Genomic DNA, 20476 nt, shown 5'->3' with positions numbered 1-20476 from the left:
TGGAGGCAGTGTCATATAAAGAGCCTTTTTCCATGTCCACTGAAGTTTCCCAGCTTACACTATATTAACATTTGTGTGGTCCAGGGAGCTTTGCATTAAAATGGTTGTCATTCGCAAGGCTACTTTTACTTTTATACAGCACAGTACATTTCCAAGCCTGTACTTTGCTACTTTTACTTGAGTAAAGAAGTTAAATCAGTACTTCTACTTTTACCAGACTAGTTTTTTAACACAAGTATCTGTACTTCTACTTAAGTACTACTTGAGTTGCCATCTCTGAGATATTTATATACACACACACACACACACACACACACACACACACACACACACACATATATATATATATATAAAACCCAAAGATGTTCAGTTTACTATCATTCAAGACAAAGAAAAGCAGCAAATCCTGCTATTTGACAAGCTAGAACTATTAAATGTTTTGTATTTTGGTTTGAAAATCACTTTGGATGTTTTATTGATAATTAAAACCATTGCAGATGAATTCATTGTTTAAGTTTGTTTTTACTCCCAGCAACCAGGGCTCTAACTCCATTGTCCCCTATCCTTGCAAATATCACTTTGCATATTGTATTTACAGTTAACCAAAATAATATTTTCATTAAACAATCTTTTAACCACAATTGGGTGTGCCAGTATTTCTTTATTGCAGTAAACCTGCAGATGTAATAACATTTCAAATGCTCCATCACTTGATAATGACTGCCAGTTATTGCTGTTTGATTACTGCTCGCTGATAAAATGCCATATAGTGACTTTTTGTATTATTATGTCTAGCTGGGTGCATATTAAAGGATAGTAAAACAACAGTAGGTTCCTCAACAAATGCAACTGGGTGGCACACCAGCACTATATAACGCATAGTGGAGGGCCAGTACCCGTTGCCAGGCCTTCTTAGCAACAGTATCACTTGTCCCCTAATTATACTATCATCTCAAAATTAGAGCGGTTTTGATTTCCTGATGTTGCAACACTACATGTAGCATCTTTAAATAGCAGGCCATTTTGGTACTAAAAACAGTTTGCTCATAGTATCCATGACAGACAAGTGTGGCTCCTAATAGTCTGCATTACCCCGTGCACCACAAATCACTGATTACGATGCATAAACATGCCCTCCCAGGCAAGCTGAGCGACTTCCATCTGATTGTATTTACTTTTGTGTGCACAGATAAACATGTATGTGGGAGTGCACGGTTAATTGAGTGCGTGCGGTGGCCATTGTCGCACGGTTGTTGTGAGTTGACGGATGTTTACAGGTGGTGAGATGAGAGCGCGCTATCAGAAGACCACAGACGCAGGCAGGCAGGAAGGAAGCCGCTGTAATTAGTTTGCTCTGGGAAAACAAAAGACTCATTTTGTAACGCTATCATCAAGCGTATAAGAATACAGTAGTCAGGGGGCGGCCTCTAGCTCACCCAGCAAGAGCGTGCGTCCAATGGAGTCCTTGGCGGCGGCACGGGTTCGAATCCAACCTGCGGCCCTCTGCTGCGTTGTATCCCCTCTCTTTCTCTCCCCCTTTCCTGTCTATGCACTGTCACTATAAATAAAGCCCCAAAAAGTAACCTTCCAAAAAAAAATATATATAGTAGTCGGATAACACTGCAACAGAATAGATCCCACCAAGTGCACGCTGATATGCAATGGGATGGCATCAGTCCACCAGTTAGTGCTGATACGGTCATGTGCTCCACTAAAAACATGAAGAAGCTGACCAAGAGGTTACTGAGATAGTTTAACAATTTCCATGTTGGATTAGTGGCACTTTAATGCGTTACCATGTACTGACTGATATACACATGCACACTGCAATATGATTTGATACCTTAAAATCACCCATTAGGTGCCATTTTTAATACCATAAAATGTACTTTACAAGCCAACATTTGTAAGCTTTTCAGTCAAAATTACCCATCAGTCAGTGTGCTGAATAAAGGATTTGCCAAACCAATGTACGTGGATCAAACCATCAGTGGTCAAGATGATGGGTTCATATCCTGTGTTCAATACAAGGCCAACTTTAGTTGGACCTTGTCCTTGTGTGTGCATGTGTACACATGTGAGAGTTGCCATTCCTTTTGAGAAACACAACTTGGAGGGCATCACTTTTGAATCCCCGGGTTAATAAAGTGAATGAGTTACAACTGTTGCTGCTGCAGGTGCTACGGGGAAGTGAATAAAAATGAAAATAGAGGAAGAGAAAATGCAGCGTCCAATGACAAGGATGAATGCGTGACCGTGATTGTTTGCAAAAGAAATACGCTCAGATGACTTTATGACATCACTGCCTCTATCGCTGCCGCAAGAAAGTTTTAAAACGCGATGAGGGTACAAAAATTGAAACGCAAGCACTGAACTGGCCAGGAGTTTCTGTAACAGCTGACTGTTTTCTGAAACAAGAACAAAAGCACAGTCGCTCCGTCTGTTTTTCTTTTGAAGCTGCCTTCAAGCGTGGTCGGAAATGTTGAGATCTATAAACGATCAATAAACGATCTGATGGAAAACAATAATTGTGAAATACAAAGTGTACTTGTGCTACATGGGGGGGGGGGGGGGTTAGTTCTCTGAGGTCCAAGGGCCTTTTCACATTTCTTCTTCTTAAAGTGCCCATATTATGACAACAAAACTTATTCAGGGATTTGGGGTGTTGTTTTGTGTCTCTGGTGCTTCCACACTCATGCAAACTTGGAAAAAAAAATATCCATGCTGTTTGAATGTCCTCTGCCTTCAGTCTTTGGGTGAGCTGTTCAAAATCTGCACGGCTTTCTACGTCACTGCCAGCGCTAGCATGCTAGCTCGTTCTCAATGGCAAAACACTGCTACAACACACACTGGTTGACCATAATCTCCAAAAGAACTACTTCCTGTCCCTGTTCTGCAGGTATTCCACAAGTTGTCCTCGTCTAGAAGAAGTCTCCCAGCTAATCCTGCACTGTACTGACCAAAGCTGGAGAAAGAGTTATCTAGCTGATGTGATCTTACCTAACTACTGAGCATGTTTGACTCCCAACAAAGATAGTATAGAAGTGAGATGTCTCACTCTGTAGCTAAAACAGAAACTCAAAGACACAGGGTGAAAACAAGATCTGCAGCAATGTGCAGCACAACAAATATATGTTGTTGTTTTTTTTAAATGAAACCAGGTAAACCTATTCTGACACAACTTCAAAATACAAGTATGAACCTGAAAATGAGCAGAATATGGGTGCTATGAATACACCTTTTTAGGATATTTGCACATGCCTGATCCCCATGTGTTTTGTATCAAAATGTTCAGAACAAACTGTTTTTCTGGAGCAATGTGTAAAGAGACAATTTGGCGCTAAAGCTGAAACGTTGATGTTGGCTTTTTGAAATTCCTCAAATCTTTTTGGAAAACAAACCTTTACTTATGATGTGTCTTACCAATTGTTTTGGGTTTTGAAGTGAATTGACCAAAGTCCTTAGGTTACATATGATTAAAATGGCAACAGTAAATGTAAATGAAGTGCAATCACTTTTGTTGGTCTAAACTTGGCTTGAGTCCTCCAATACAACAGTGTTGCAATGCAAAGCCAACAGAAGATGAACTTGCTAGTACCAGAAGCCTTGAACAAGTTGGCTAATGCTTGCTCTTTACAGTGCTTACACTACATTTGCCGTGGCTGACATTTAAATATCAGTGTTGGCCGGTGGCCCCGGGGCCTCATAGCAAGAGCATCTGCCTTTATTTACAGCTGACAGGAGGTGCTGTTCTGTGCGCTGTCATGTAGCCTACGCCTGCAAATGTCCCGATGATGACTCCCTCCAGCGTTGATCTAAAGGTCAGAAGGGTATAGCGATGACTTTAAGTTTCAGTTGCTACTGTATGTTTCCAACCAGATAAAACCAATTCTTTCTTTAGGGAACACTTTGTGCATGTCAAAAAATAGTTTTCAAGAAATCAGACATGGACATTGCTTGCAAATATTGTTATATCATCACATATTTAGTGAGGCAGTCATGAGACAGCCGGAGCAGCAGACTGAGAGAAAATACAGACTTCATAATAAAGCAATCTTACATTCCGCCATGTCTCAGTTCAACTAAATCCTCGCCACATCTCCATGCAACAAAGCGAGAGAACAACAGCTACCCTGACTTCATCCATATATGGTGGGTGCAGCTGGAAGCCAGACTAATACAGGCTTCACGTGGTTTTTCCCCAGCTCAGACGGATAAAAGTGTATGAATCTCCGAGAGGCCCTGCCACACACTTCGTCATCGGGCCAGGCTAACACCTGAATTTCCTCTGCATCTGTGCCATCTCAAAATCTGTCAAATAATCCAGTACATATAGCTCAATAGGGAGAAAAGAAGAGGAAAAAAAAGCCTCTTTGTGTTATCTGTGCATCTTTTCCTCAGCGTATGTACCATAGCAGGGAAATGGCATGGCAACGAATATTCAGCATTCATCAAACAATGAGTGTGTCGACCTTTTCTTTGGCCTCCGATCACCCAATCACCTTCCAGCCACGGGACCAGCAGACCACAAAGAAAACTCTCCAACGTCGAGAGAAAAAGAGTCAAAGCGAGTTTAGGCTTTAAAAACAGCTTGTAGCTTATAATCTCATCGAGTCACAAGGGGCGTCTGGGAAGCCACTGAACTAGAACAAGGAGTCAAGCAAGACACCGGGGGGCCTCTTCGCAATTTCAACCCAGCCGAGAGGCCTCATTAGGGGGGCAAACAGGGTTGAGCTGAGGCGGGACGTTGTTGAATTACCCGCAGCAAAGGTCAAATGTCTCAGGTGAGTCTCGACAGCTTCACGGAGCTTTCCTCTTCTGTCTTGATACCCCCCCCCCCTCTTCCCCTGCACAATGAGAGTGTGGATCAGAGAGAGCTTTAATGACTTCAGCAAAAGTGCTGCTGCTGAGGTACTTAAGCAGGTTTTTATGGAAATGGAGAGTGCAGAATATCAAAGCAGCCCGGTCCACTGAGTTGAATCGTTGTGTCGTGGGTAAACGTGCTGCAGTTCAAGCAGCACGGTGATGAACTATTTTCTCTTTACACTTCAAACAGGCTGGAACAAGCATTCCCAGATAACTGAGGAGGAATAAGACCGGCTTGCTCAGCAGCCTTTGCATTCTTCTTTTGCACCTTTTCAAATAATTTTGACGATAAGCTTGCACTGACAGCACATTTATTGTTATAGCTACAGTTTTGTGCATTTTGACACATAAAAAAGTTGAGAAAACACATTTTGGCAGATGGGATGAACATCTTTTTTAAGGCTTACGTCAGATACCCATTGAAAGTTTTTTTTAAATTATTTAAACACTCATTAGAAGTGAAGACTTCAACTTGGAAAAGCCGCAATATTTCCACAGATTTATGCCCTTTTAACCCCCTAGCCATATCAGTCTGATCTTAGTTTATCTACTACTAACAGATGGGAGAAAGCATGTTTGCCACTGTGCATAAATCATCTCATTGGCTCCAATAAATGAGCCTGCCATTGGTCCAACCACACACCAAATTCCTCAAGCACTCCTCCTGCCCACACAAGAGCCACTGCCGCACTGATGGCAGTTTGCCTGTGAAAGTAAATTCTTCACTTTCTAAACGGGGGCCAAATAAGGACTGAAGCTCAAACAGCCCCTTAAGAGAGATTTATACATCGGCTGGGTTTCTGTTTAACTTGGAAGGCTAATAAATCCGCCTAACGCTGTGATGGTGAAGAGCGTTTTTCTTTTTCCCTCTTTGACATTTTGACATAATGTCAAGTGTGTAACGCACCATGTTCAACTAGTTGACAGTGCATCGCTGGCAAGAGCACACTTTCAGTGTGAAGTGTTGTTGTCAGTGGCTGAATCATATCTGATGTAGAATTTAAAAAGAGAGTTAAATCAAGCTGTAGTAAAATAATGGCATAATAAACAACTCATATAGAATGCTGCCACTAGAATAGTACTGCGTGGGAAAGTTTTGCCACTAAAACACTGTCCATCATTTATAAGACAGTTGATGATTCAACATCCTTTAAAACGGAGAATCCACTCTGTAAACACTTTTTTTTTTTGGTCAAGGGTCTAATCTATTGGGTGGATATCTAAATTTGGAGTCAAACATTGTGAATCATGCTTTTTAGTCTGGGCTGACCCATAACGGTCAAATTGCTATTTCACCCAAACAGGATGGGAAAGAGCCGGTGTATACCGATGAAGTCTAAATAGTTGTTTTTGTAAAGTAGAACAAACTGCCTGCCAGCTGTTTCCACTGGCGTCCATTGACACCCAGTAGCGCAACACAAACAAGGTCTTCCCACAGCATGAAAACCATCCTGTGATGGTCGAACAAATGACAAGACTGGACGAAAAAACAACAACCTTTGATTGGATTTTTTTCTCTGCGACTCGAACGCTTCAAAGCAACACGTTCCCTGTCTTCTTGTGAAGAATCCCCCATCTAAACCTTGAGGATAACATAAGAAGGAGATGTATTTTTTTTCACATGAGAACAAAATCACTACCACATGGTTGACACGCCATAAAAAAAGCATAAAAATCATCCAGTACCACAGCATACAGGAGGTTATTTACAATGAGCTACATCACAGTGGATTGCCTTCTTATTTCAACTGTTTTGATTGCCAATGAGCTCAGATTTGAGTCCAACAGAGAGACTGACATTATTTCACCTCAAAACCAACATGCCGATGTCGGGTTTGAGGCCCAGAGGAACTTCATCAAGTGGACGTGAAAGAGGCAAAAACCCATGGATCACTGAGGAAGCAGCTATTTGGTCATGGTCAAGCCACAGTGAGTGGTGAGTGGGCTCTGGCTCGGCTGCCCCCCCCCTTGTACGGTTACAACCAAATCGCTGTGAGCTACAGACAACATAATACTCCATTAAACAAGAAAATTACGAATAGCAGATGTGCAATTGTGGTTCACTTTGGACGCAGGTTGAAAACCTCCAAATCTGAAAGCCTGACGTGGAGTTTTATGCAATGACCGCATATCATAAATGTTAGGTCATTTCAATCGTGGGAGAGATTGAACATTAAGCAAAGGTTTACAACTCAAAAATCACCTGACTGGGTTTCCCCTGGCCAGGCTTCTATGGAAGTTAAAAGGGTTTTCATCATTACTGTGCCGGACAGCGTTGGTTCCTGGTTAATTAGAAGTGGCTACAGAATGCTTTCCCTCCTCCCACCATAAATGGGACTCAGCGCAAATTCTTTCAGGAAGACTTCTAAATAACTTTAATCACCACTATCTCTTCCGGAAACTATTCAGCTGTTAAAAGGCATTCATTTTTCAGTAAACCAACCAAAATTGGCCACGAAATGAATGATCCAATCACAGCACGACATCCTGCTTTAAATGTCTTCTCTCTTGATATCAGCTGTCTTTTCAGGCAAATGTGCAACCCTCCTCCTCCCCCTTCCGCCTATGGTCGTCATCACCCACGGCAACCTGAGTCCCTTTCCGGTGGGCGGCTCCTTCGTTCGGTCTCCGACTTCTCCACCATCGCCAGTGTATAGGCTCCATCGGTGTGGGGGGGATATGTCTGGCTTCTCTACCCCTTTCAAATATTTCAATGGAGTCTAATCCCCAAAGACATTATTGTACATTTCGAATAATGCTTATGTACAATAAATATTTGTGTATCTGCAATGAAGTCTCTACTGATTGAAATATCACATTGAGGCAAAATTAAATAAGCTGAGCCCAAATCAATGGTATACGCAAAGAAAAGCGCAATGAAACATGGGCTTAAGATGCTCAAAAGTATTTCTGAACGCTCTTTTGCTGAAATTACTTCTATAAAAAGCCTCAACTTATGCACATGTCTGCAATTTTCTTAAAAGTGTTAATCTGAAAACACTTTGTGTTGAAATTCCCTTTGAATCTCAAGTTGCCTTTCATTGTTCTTCACCAGCCTGTCACTTATTGACAGAAATAAGTTAGTGTGTAGGCCGAGACTCTGCTAATTCAGCCTTGGCCTCTTGTGTGGTTGCATGTTAAATGCCATCCTCCCTGGTCACTACTGTTTTAATAACACATACTTTGGAGCTGACGCAGCTGGAGAGCTCGTAGTTTTCACAGCTTACCAGCCACACTTTGTGTCCGTGGGCTCTTCTCGTAAAAGCTGACGGTAGAATATCTTAAAAGTCAATCTGAAAAACAAAAACGGGATGCGTGACATAGCAAAGCATGTCTGCACAAACATGTGAGAGGAATTTCTACTTGGCAATCAAAGTGATCTACTTTGAGCCTTTCAAGAGGATTTTCTGCAAATTATGGTATGTTTCATTTCTCAACATTTCTCATTTCTGCCAAGGCTTCACTCCTCTGATGTGTCAAAAGATGAACTGCCCTGAGGGAAGCTAGGTATGTTATTAAAGGACAGCAGAGACAGGTAGAAGAGACAAATAGTTCAAGAGGGATAGATCTACAGGGAAAGCAGCCGTTCTATAAGCATCACTCTTAGAGAACATCTTCTTGTTATGAGACACAAGGGAGACATGAGTTAGGGCTCTTTTGGCAGTTTAAGAGGGTTTCTGGGCAGGGTAGAGAGAGTGGTAGAACATTTTTCCTCGAGACTTATGACCAGTTTTGAAAAGTGAGATGCCAGGGCAAGAGCTTGGGGTTCAAGGTTATGGAATGTCTTCAAGCAAAATTCAAGACGTGCTCAAGAAAAATGCATCGTAGTCCCCACCCACAAAAAAAAAAAAGTGTTTAATTTTGGCACTGTAATATAACTGCATTCCTTCCAGTTGTTTTGACTCTTTAAGTGGGAGACAGGACATACAAGACCCGTGACCTCTTAACCGTTCCTGTTTAACTGCCGTCCGTGTGTTGGCTCAAGGCCAAAGGTGAGCGACTGTCATCATCAGTCCGCATCCTTTCTCAAAGTTGTCAGAGAGAAAACGTGTGAGAAAAAACTCAACGGATGACGAAGAGAGTGCAAAGAAGGCTGAGAACGCAAACGACATTTCCTGTAAACGTTCTACTTGACCAACTGCTCTACTTTATCTCCTGTAATGCCAAAGCACATGTGGGTTACGCCGAGAGAGAAAACACACGCTCGCCTGCTGCGTTGACAACTCGCTCCGGGTCTCTCTGTCCGACTCTGTCGCCACAAATCACTCCTTGTGGGTTCAGGAGCCTCAATCGGCAACTCAAATTAACTTGATCTGTCCCATTCCCATGGGAGCAGCTTTCCTATGAGTGTGTAGCAGACTCAGCCGACATCCAAAACATGCAGAGTAGAGCATTTTGAAATGACATCCAAAAATGTTGCACGGCTTCAACTCTCATGCACCAACAGCCTTGTTACGCAGTAAAAGCTTTCCAAATTCAAGCAATGAAAGAATGCAAAAAAAACCAAAACATATTCAACAGGCAAATCATGCAAACTACAGATGGAATGAACTGCAAAAAAAAAAAAAAAAAAAAGCATCTGAAAATGTACTCTTTCAGATGTCTTACCTGCACGCTGGTGCCACTTTTTCTCATGCTCTCTCCTCTCTCCGCCTGGTTTCTACCTCTGCATTTTCCTTGCCTTCAGACCCCCCTCGAAGAGAGAAAGAGGGCAAGAGAGGGAGTACCAAATACAGACACTTTCCTCCTCCTCCTCTTCCTCCTCCTCCTCCTCCTCCGCCCCTCTTGCTCAAAACAACAGCAGTAATCCCGAACGCGTGCCAGAGAGCTACTGAACTCAATTCTGTGTGTATGCGTGTGCGCATGTGGATGTCTGTGCAGCCTCTGGACTGGACCAGGACACACTCTTTGTACTGTTGGCTTTGGTTTCTCCTGTCAACTGCCAAGAAATTTTGAAACACGCTTTATAAGGCCAAGCGAGTGGCTTGGGGCTCCTCAGGATTCCGGTACCCAAAACGAGAGAGCAAAAGCTGTCCGGGGGCAGACAGTAACCGTATCCCTCTGTATCCCTCCTTCTGCTAACCCACTCTCTCTCTCTCTCTCTCTCTCTCTCTCTCTCTCTCTCCTCCCTCCTGTACCTAGCTTTCTCTGCAGCTGTTGACACATGCTTGACAGAGGGAGTGAGAGGGAGAATGGGACGGAGAGAGAAAGAATAACTTTTCTGTTCTTGTTTCTGCAGAAAATCTCTCTTAATTAAAGCGTTTTCATTTTAGCGTGTAGGCAGCCTACATTTTTTTTAAACATAAATATACATCATATTTATGATTATATTTGTATTCATTTTGCCAGGTACCCCAATAATCTGAAGCGCAAAGATGTTCTTTTCAGATGAATAAAGTTCTATCTTAACTTGTCTAAAAAGTAGTCTGAGCATACCGCTTTACAAAGTAAGTGCTCAAAAATAGGAATAGCTATATTCTGTATCCAGTTTAATACCATGCAGTGCAGGTTGACATCCAATCATCTTTGATGTCAAATGAAAACCTTAGAGTTGCAGAGTAAAGCTGCACAGCGTACTTTACCACACTACTATAGATGGATTAGATGATACTTTATTCATCCCACATGGGAAATTCCTGTTTCAGCAGCATTCTCTACAATGAAAGCAAACAAGTTAAACACACTAGAAAACGGCAAACAATGGACATGGGCAGAAGGTAGACTGATGGTAAAGTAAAGTAAAGTGGGTCACATAAGGTATTGTAAAGTAAAGTAAAGTGCAGTGCCATAGTACAAGACAACATTGCAGTGTTAGTAAGTGACGTTACAATTAATTGAATATGTAATTAAAAAAAGTGATAATGCGAAAGCAGGTAACCATAACATAAGTTATATTCACCTGTGACCATATACAGTATCTATAAGGATGCCCGTACATGCACATTAACTACCGTACCCCCAGGTTTATACCCCCAAATCCCCCATTTCTAATATATATATATTTACAGTATATGTATATATATCTATATGTATATAGATATATATATATATATATATATATATATATATATATATATATATATATATATATATATATATATATATTTGCCAGTGTTGGGGTTTGAAGCACTCAGGGGTGAACTTAGCTCCTCCTCCAGACGAGCAATGAGGTAAATTGGACCATCAGTCATCAGCTAGCACCCGCTTATTAGGCCGCAGGACCAGTTTGTCTGCCAGCTCTATCTCCCGACTCCGGCGCTGCCTCTACACCGCTGAAGGGCGTCACTATGGCGACGTGCTGTGATGGCTCTTTGATGTGACGGGTCTGCGCTGGGGAAACAGACTTGCCTCTGTGAAACGGCTGCTGAGGAATGGGGAGGCTTGGCTCCTGTGAATGTGTATGTGTATATGTGTGTGTGGTGTGTGTGTGTGTGTGTGTGTGTGTGTGTGTGTGTGTGGTGTGTGTGTGGTGTGTGTGTGTGTGTGTGTCATCATTTTCTCTCTCCCTGACTCTCGTCTCCCTCCTGTCTACCTTTTTCACTTTCATGCTTGGACAGTTACGCTCTTTTGCTCGCCAACATTCTTGAACGCTCCTCATCCCTGCTTCTATGCACGTCTTGCTGTGTTTTTGGTCTCGCTCCATACACTTTGGAAGATAACGCAAAATTAAAAAAAAAAAAAAAAAGCCTGTAAAACAACGCTGAAAAGAAAGTGGTGGACGCCTGTTCATGGGCGAATAACAAAAGTGACTTCTTTAACCTTTTGATGACATGGATAGTTTCACGTCTAACTCTTTTCCTACCAAGTTTGGATGTCCACACAAACACCCGTGCACATGGGTTACACAAATACTCCCACGTTGTACAGTAGGTGGTAAACTGGGGTTGCACCCGTGCCTCCTGAAATATTAAAGAGCTTCTGGGTTGCGTTTTATAGAGCATGTCATTTGCCAGCGCTCTAATTAAAAGGCCTCTCCCAGTTTTCACACATCCACACACATGTTAGTATGTGGATTAAAAAGCTAGACCTTAAAACACTTGACCTCAACATTCTGCACTGGAGGAGGCCCAGCTCAGCTCAAGCCAGGCTTGGAATGTGCACTCAAGAGACAAACAAATGAGCAGTAAACGTCTGAATTTCGAATCAGCCTGAGGTCTCATCCTTCCTTCTTTTAAAATGCTTAGCTGTTTCCTTCACATCACTGCTCGTGTTATGTAAGCTGCTTGTGAGCTCAGCTTGACAGAAAGGGATTTTGGGGCTACTAAAGATAAAACAGGACCATCTGAGTCTCCTTGCGGCAATAGTATACCCTGGATTTTCTTTTGGCGTGACAAAGGAACTATTGAATCTGCTAAAAATAGACATTGAGCATGTGACTGGGTTGCCAAATCTGCTTCATAGCTTTAGGACAAGGATGTACTTTCTTAGCGCGATGGTTTGGAAAAAATCTGTTAATTGAGGTATTAACACAGTCATTTTTTCAATTTTTTTTAGTTAATGATTAAGAGAAACTCCTTTGATTAAGGCCTGGGCTCTCCTTTAATTTTTAAGATAAAAAAATGAGGTAAAATAACCAAATGCCTTGCCCTTCCACCAGCTGACAATAAGGAATGGAAGATTACTATGAATCTATAAGAAATGGAAGAATAGAATGTGCAAAGAAGTAACTGCTCACTACTTGACGTATAAATGTGTCAACAGGAACATGCTCACACGCTCTGTTATTTTATTCTTGGACTGCAACCGTGACTCACTTCCTCGTCCTACTGTTTTACCCCTGGTGCTGCTCCAAGATCTGCGAACATCTACAACTACAGGAAATGGAAAAGCCTGATTACGAGAGCACTTTGTTCGGCTCCAGCTGACAACAGCGATAAGTAAACAAAGTCTTCTGATCAAAAAACGTGTTGAAAACACTGAGTGCTGTTACAGGCTGGTGGCAGATAGACGTGGTCTCTGAACCCTGAGAACCAGCTGGGTTCAATTATTCCCTATTAGTCCCTGCCTGGTCCAGACCGGCCTGTTGACCATGACTGTTTTTATTAGAACAGAATAAAACTGGTCCTGCGTGTGTAGCATGAATTCATATTCATATTAGAGCCCATTTCCCGATATATCGGTATCCACATTTATAATGGCTATAAATGATTCTGATAAATGAATATTTAAAAAATAAAAACGGACTGTCAACCGTGTTATGTGTGTTGGCGTTGTATAGTTTGTCCTCCAGAGGGCGCTCTAAAACGTCCCTGTTGGCAACACTGATTATTTTTATTTTTTTTAATGTATTTTTGTTTAAAAGACTTTAAGTTTCACATCTTAAGTTTGTGTTTTTATACGTTTCATTTATTAGAACCTTAATATATTTTGATGTTCCTCTATTCTGTTGTGACAATGAAACAAATTCTTATCATATTATTCAGTGAGAACTCATAAACAACTACAAATAATTAATGTTAGGGAAATCTGTTTATGTTTTGTAACGCGTTTCTGGATTAAAAAAAAAAAAAAAAAGCAGTATATCGGCCAATATATCAGCATATCGGATTTTTAAATAATCAAATATACGTATTGGCCTTAAAAGTCGCTCAGCTCTACTTTATATGCTTTATTTTTTAAATCCACAGCTACCTTTCACACCTTTCTGTAGTTGTCTGGTAGATTTGATTGTCATCAACTGAACTCTCCCTTCAGTTTGTCGGTGTGCGGTGCCCAACCTAACTAGACTCAACTCTTATTCCAAGGGCAATTTTCAATGATTTAATCTCAAAACTTGGACGTTCAAGGCTAAATGAAACAGAAATATCTAAACGGCAATGTCAAATTTCCCCCCTCTTGCATCAATCTTGCGTTACAGAAGTTCTCCAGAGTTTTCTAAACAAATGTGTCTTGCGGCGGAGGTAGAATTGCAGCAGAGACACATATGGCACGTCAGACAGGACCACAATGTTCTCTTTAAAAAAAAAACACAAACATGTAAACAGCATTTTTAGAAGAACTCAGCCAAGGAACGCCAAAAGCACCCTCCAGCACCGTTGTTTACATGAGGAATATTCAAACGTCTTGCGCTATCGCCCGCCTTGTTCGACCACTTTCCATCATTCCCCTCCGGCCCGATCTTCCCCTGCCAAACCTCGCCTGTGACTTCCAACCCGCCAGTCCTACGAACACCAAAAAACCCACTGCAGAGGCATTCCATGAGACTCCTCCAAGACATGACAGGGATAAATCTTAGGGAATAATGAGGGCTTGTTTCCATGGAGAGAGAGAGAGAGCAGGACGCTTACTGACACTGCGCTATCCTATCTACACAAGAAGACACACACATTCTTGCATTCCCCTGAAATATTGGGTGGATCGGGTTGTTTATTTTTGTTGCAATAATGCCAAAATGGATCCCTGAATCATGACAGTGGAGGGTGGTGATCTACATGTGGCCCTGAAGGAGTTATTCTGTAAAAAAAGTAGGAACCATTTATGAAATATAGATATAGAACTATACATACTGTCCACAACAACTGGTTTCTGCCTTTGAGAAGTGTTCATCTAACTTATTTTACCAAAGTTCCCCAGCAGGACTTACAACACAGAATCCACAGCTCAAGTCAGGTATGAGGACCCGACACCCCCACGCTGTCTAACAGAGAGCATCTGTCTCCAGCCCACAACTTGGGTGTCCAGCCAGAGTTTGGGCCGCATCCCAGCCACAGCACCCCTGTACCGACAAGCCTCCATCTCATCATCCACAATCATAACATCTACAGTGGGGTCGACATGTCTGCCTCCTATACGCCGTCCACACGGAGATGACTTTGGTTGGACAGACAGATGATTAGCCGTTCTTTATCAAGGCACATTAGTGGACATCCGTCTTTTGGATGTTCTGCAAAGACATTTTCACAAGCTTCAAAACTTCATGATTGAACCTCACGTAGTTACAGATGTTCAGAGACTGAGAAACATATCAGTAGTCGTTCCACTGGCATCAAGATTAAAGGGAGTTTGGCGAAATGTTTATGGACTTTGAGGGTGTAATAAGTCTAGATAATCTTACTGCCCAAGTGAAATGAAAATCACACTGTTTATCTGCTTTACAAACTCACTTTCCACATTTTCCCATTTGGAGCAACCGGTCACAAAACATTTACGTCCTCAAAATAATTGAGCAAATGAAAAAGTAGCCGTATTATTAGACTATTTAGTAGGTTGATATTCTAGTCCCATACTAGATGTGTCTCGATGTCAATTACAGTGCAGCCACCTTGAGATGCCAGAGACTTTTACATGTTGTTGCAATTTCTTTGGGCACCAACAGAGGTCAGTAATCGCCACTTCGTGCTCTTAAGAAAACGTTCCGCATGCAAACAAAATAGATGATGACATCACAAGAATGTTAACCCTATGTTGAGGTTGTAAAAACTACAATACTCCAACAAACAGTCATCAACCATTCATAATTATTGACCATGCATAAAACTATTTTAAACCATTTAAACAAAATGTATTTATATATATATAAATAAAAGTGCTGTCAAACGATAAAATATTTTTTTGCAATTGATTGCATTAGTGTCATAGTTAACTCATAATTAATCATAATTAAACTTTTTTTTTCCTTTCTACATGTCCGTTGATTTCTCGCAATGCCAAACAGCGTGTGTGAGGCGTGCTTGTTGTTTTGGTCCTGGTCTAGCTAGATCCGGTGTGGCGTTGTAGTTTTTTTTTTAAACGTTACTAGTTGTTGCAACAGCATGTGAAAAAACTACAAAGTTTGCTAGGCCAAAAAGAACGTTAATCTCGTGAAAAAAATAGACGCCGTTAAAACTGACAGCAATAATATATATACAGTATATATATATATATATATATATATATATATACACACATTTATTAAGTTATAGTGGGTATAGAGCAGACACTTTATAAATCACACATATGCTGTCTCACATCATGTGTTAAGAACATTTGCTTTTATAACACACTCATTAAAATCCAAACGGCCTCATTAAAATGCCATAAAAACACAGAGATGCTGCATAAAATGTAATAACACTACCATTAAAGCGTTGAAACAATGGTATTTTAATGTTCTGGTTACTATACGGCATAACAAGGGAAGTCGTGGCAGCTTGAAATAATAAACACATAAAAACGTAGCCGATGCTGTGCAGCAGTTATCTTCACGTCTGGCAAACTACAAACCGCTGGCGACGACCTCATCGTGCTTCATGACAAATTTACTATCCGAGGGTCGGCGTGGAGTCAGCCGAAGAAAGCATCGCCGTCTGCCTAAATCCACACTTGTATTTGCACAGTGACTTTACTTTTCCGCGCTTTATCGGCCTGAAACAATGAGCGTGCCACTGCCATGCTGTCATTTTTTATTCGAGGGTTATTTCACTGAATAAAGCCAAAACAAATGTTTGGTCTCAAGTAAACCCATTTAGGGATTAGCACATTAGCAAATAAGGATTAGTGAAATCATGCCAAAGCTCTAATTTTTAACCAAATTACAAAATTCAAAACATTTCCTTTCACAGCACTATTAGTTCGGGATGGCGTGTTGTCTTCTCAACACACACACACACACACACACACACACACACACACACACACACACACACACACACACACACACACACACACACACACACACAACACACAGCTCTTCTTCTCCTCCTTCAATCCCTTCCTGTCCAATGTCCGTCACCACCAAAATGAATGACTCATGACTCTGGCTGTTCTGTTTATTCCCCCAATTACCACCACAAATGACTGTGCCTGGTTGTAGAGGTATTTGGGAGATTTTTCCTCAAATGTTTTGGGAACACACAGCTTTTTGTTCCTACAGTAATACTTGGGTTGAGCAATGGTTTCGGGGATGTTTTTGGGGAAATGGGAGAGGAGGTAAGAACCAGGGCAGACTGGAGGGAAAAGAGAAGAGAACATTTCTCTCCATCAGTCACAACTAAAACCACTAAGAACAGCCTTGATTCGCTCTTCCCCTCCGCCCTTTTTCCTCCCTTCTCTCTGCCATTCATTCCTCCCTCCCTTCCCTTCCTTTCTAATTTACTCTGCCCATGCATTCTTTTCCATTGCAGATTGGGATCAAATGTGGGGAGGGTGACTCGAAGAGGAAGAACTGTAGAATATGTGATTCGATGCGATGGTTTTACTTCCTCTTCGGTTTTCATGATTTTCAACTTCAAACGACATTTTGTTCAGGACACGAAATAATTACTTTTTTTATTTGCAAAGAAAATGTGTGAAAGTGAATTATAAAATGTATTAGGTGATGCAAATGTATGGGGAGGACTTAATGGGCAAAAAACAAGCCATATCATGAAGGCCATTTGATTCAGAAAAGACGGTTTTTGAGTAAAGAAACTACGAGTTTGAAGTCTTGTTACATGCTAAACCACAGCTCATGGGTATATCATACTATAAGTTAGAAGTATACAACTTTAGAATTCAAAAGGACAAATATTTTACAACAAGCAGCTGTTTGAAGTCATCTGCTGTGCGGGTTTCAATAGAAGTGAATGGGTGATGGAACGACTTTCCTTGGACGAAAAGTTAATGTGACCGGACCTTACGGAGTTCAAGTCTCATAGTAATCTACCAGGAATGTGCGCTTGCAAGTATTTAATTGACCAATGCAGTGCGTTTGCGGGATAATATCACATTCAATTGTGGCAAAAGTCGATCCAATTTCAACATTAATGCTGTAGTAATCTGCGTTTTCTTGGTCGGATCCCTCTGCGTCTGCAACCCTGCTGTGCCAGTGTCTCATTAAACTGAATGAGAGTGCAGCATTTCCTACAAGTCTGAAACTACATGTAAACAGCCGTAGCTTAACATTTGTGATCACATATGTATGTTTCTAGACATACTAAGAATATGAACTCTTATGAACTATAACAGAGTTATGTTGCTTTTGTTATACGTCTAAGGTTTTATCTACAACATGTGTAAATGTGTGTAACAGTCTGAATGTGTAGAATACATGTGTTTACATGAATATAAGTGTGATGTTTTAATATGTATTGCATGCATTAGAGTGTTGATAGGCGTACGTTTGCATGCGGGTGTACATAAGTATGGATATGGAGTACTAACTCAGTATTTATAAGTTGTAAAAGATGTTTAGTGTCTTACCTTCACTTCACATTTTCTGTGGCAGGACAACCGGCAAGCTGCAAAAAAAAAAAAGAAAAAAAAAAAAAGACTATGTTAGGTTTGTAATTTAAACAGACAAGAGCAGGCCTGGGTGGGAAAAAAGCAATGTCATTAAACAGTAAAGATAAGCCACTTGTGCAACCAATCTCCACATGGGATCAATGCACAAGTTTCTTTCTAGATAGATCAACGAATAAAAGCAGCAGGTATGGTGCTTTTCAGCAAAATTGTAAATGTCGTGCATTCAGCCTTTTGCTGAAGAACAGCTGCTGAATGCACTGAGTGGGAAACAAGGTCAGCTCTCATCCTGTGCTAACATGCTGTGGTGCTGCCCCCAAGTGACCACATAGAGCAAATATCCATTCAGTCATTTCTTTGTATTTCAGTATTCCTCCTTTTGATTCCCGCCTTGACACAAGTCCTTTAGATGGAGGTGTTAAATGGTAATATAATAAGCAGGTAAATACGCCAAAACTACTGGATGCTTCCTAAAAGATGTTGAAGTATGAATTACATGAGTTAAATATCAATGTCATGGTCAGAAACAGAGACAGAGTGCGATTATGTCGACCTCCAGGCGTGCTAACGGCCATGTTTTGATGTCTGGGCGGGTACAACCCTTGACTCCCCCCCCCATGCACCTGTGGGCCTGGCTGTCAACCTAGGTGGTCCCCAGGTGGTGTGAGTGTTTCTGATGTGTGAGCAGAAGTGACAACCCTGTGTACAAATGTTCTGGGTGGTCTCACGGCGAAGCAGACTGTTAGAAAAACCCATTTTGGTTAATTAAGGTAAACCTGCGTAATGGTGATAACTGGATTACTTGGTCATTTTGTGTGTGTGTGAAGCGCTGATTGGTAATTATTTGGAGATGGTAAGAGTGAAAGTGAATATTTGTCCATCCAATTAGAGAGGCAGCTCTCTCCTAATATTATTTCATTGCCTCATCTTCTAGGAATAACCAGCTGTCATCGCCTGTCATGTAAATGAAAAGCCTCGCCTAGATGTAAATCAAACCATGTTTTAAAAATGCAGCATACTGTATAAATTACTTTAAATGGTAGCATTCTAAAGTTAAGCAGAAGTAGAAGGCAGCAGTGTAAAGAAAGACACAACTGATAAACATCTGTCTGCATACTACATGAAGTCCTGGTTTCCAGACTAAAAGTGCATTTTAAAATTCTTAAAAGTGTGCTTGATCACAGTGGAATTCTTTGCTTCCTATCTGTGCGAATAACTGCTGATGTTTCATTCTACGTTGCCTTGCATTTCCCATGCAGGCACCAGGGGCAATCATTATCATCATGTGGTTTTATACACTGTTAATGAGTAGCACTTATCCACAGGAGGTACAAGTCTAGCGCTTCATCTCAGAAAAGAGCAGAGGAACACATGCAAAGAACAAGTGAATAAAACTACAGACATGATGCACACGTGAACATATCCGACGTGGTTGGTCCCTTGCAGGCGATTGTGTTTTGGAGTGAAGCAAACGGCAGATGTGACTGACACACTGTGGCGATCAAAGTTCATCAATTTTGGAGAAAGTTTAAAGGAATGGTTTCACATTTTGGGAAATACGCCCTCTCACTTGCTGCCGGATATGTAGATGAGAATATAGACACCACTTTCAAATCTGCCGGTTGAATATGAGGAGACAACCAGCTGCTGGCTAGCTTAGCTTAGCATAAAGACTTGAAACAGGGTGAAAGAGCTAGCATGGCTCTGCTTATCAGGACCTTTAATGCTCACTAATTAACACAATCCGTACAAAAGAAGTAGTTAAAAAACTTATGGTTGGATGGGAGTTTCCTATTGTCCAGGCTAATGTATTTCCCACTAAACTATTTTTTTTAAGTAACAGTAAATCAGAAGACTGTGCAGGTGACAATACAATCACAGCCAGTTAGAGCATGTACATTCTCAACATATGCACACATCTGGTAAAGGGCACAGCACACCGTCTTATTGTCACATCTTTTCTCTTGGCTACAAGCCCTCTAGCAATGTGTAAAGGGCCGATAGGATGCTCAGATGAACATGTGTCCAGGTGTTGTGCTTGTGAACATACAGTGCAGTAAAAGAGTTGCATTTAATAGCACAGAAATATATAGTTTTTGCTGATTAAACCAAGTTGGGCACGTAAAGCTGCTGCTACAGGAGGCAGTTTTGGCTTTAAGCTGGATGACTTTAAGCTTTACCATTTGGCAAGGAAAGCTTACTGCAGTCTACTGTATTTTAACATAGAGGATGAATGGACAAAAGAGGGATGAAAGGGAAAGTAATTCTCCTGTGCTCCCCTTTGCACTCTCTTTCCTTTGTTTTCCATGTCTATCTCGCAATCCCCCTATACCCCAATTTCTCTCCCTTATTATCTTGCCTCGCTCTACACCCCCACCCCTCACTCCTTTCCCCCCCTCTTATCTAGGCTAAT

General features: G+C 41.3%; 1 protein-coding gene and 1 long non-coding RNA gene across 12 annotated transcripts in view; one reads left to right on the top strand and one right to left on the bottom strand.

Annotated features, from left to right (window-relative positions):
- Window positions 1–20476, bottom strand: part of tns1a (tensin 1a) — a 92084-nt gene that overhangs the window by 48016 nt on the left and 23592 nt on the right. For 10 of the 11 annotated variants that reach the window (XM_032506819.1, XM_032506820.1, XM_032506812.1 and 7 more), the window contains exon 3: window positions 18025–18062. Coding sequence is in view for 10 of the 11 variants with exons in the window: in XM_032506820.1 (XP_032362711.1) it covers window positions 18025–18062 (38 nt within the window). In the remaining variant the exon portion in view is untranslated. Of the gene's footprint in view, window positions 1–9474; window positions 9714–18024; window positions 18063–20476 lie in introns of those variants that run through there. The other variant, XM_032506818.1, reaches the window with a different exon arrangement.
- LOC116674228 (uncharacterized) lies at window positions 2303–20157 on the top strand. The gene is made up of 3 exons (XR_004328015.1): window positions 2303–2542; window positions 10315–10317; window positions 20147–20157. It is a non-coding gene; the product is annotated as an uncharacterized LOC116674228 (long non-coding RNA).

The sequence above is a fragment of the Etheostoma spectabile genome, chromosome 24 (genome assembly GCF_008692095.1).
Source record: "Etheostoma spectabile isolate EspeVRDwgs_2016 chromosome 24, UIUC_Espe_1.0, whole genome shotgun sequence".
NCBI classification, from domain to species: domain Eukaryota; kingdom Metazoa; phylum Chordata; class Actinopteri; order Perciformes; family Percidae; genus Etheostoma; species Etheostoma spectabile.
Note: the sequence above shows the minus strand (reverse complement) of the source record. Positions and strands in the feature narration are given on the sequence as shown.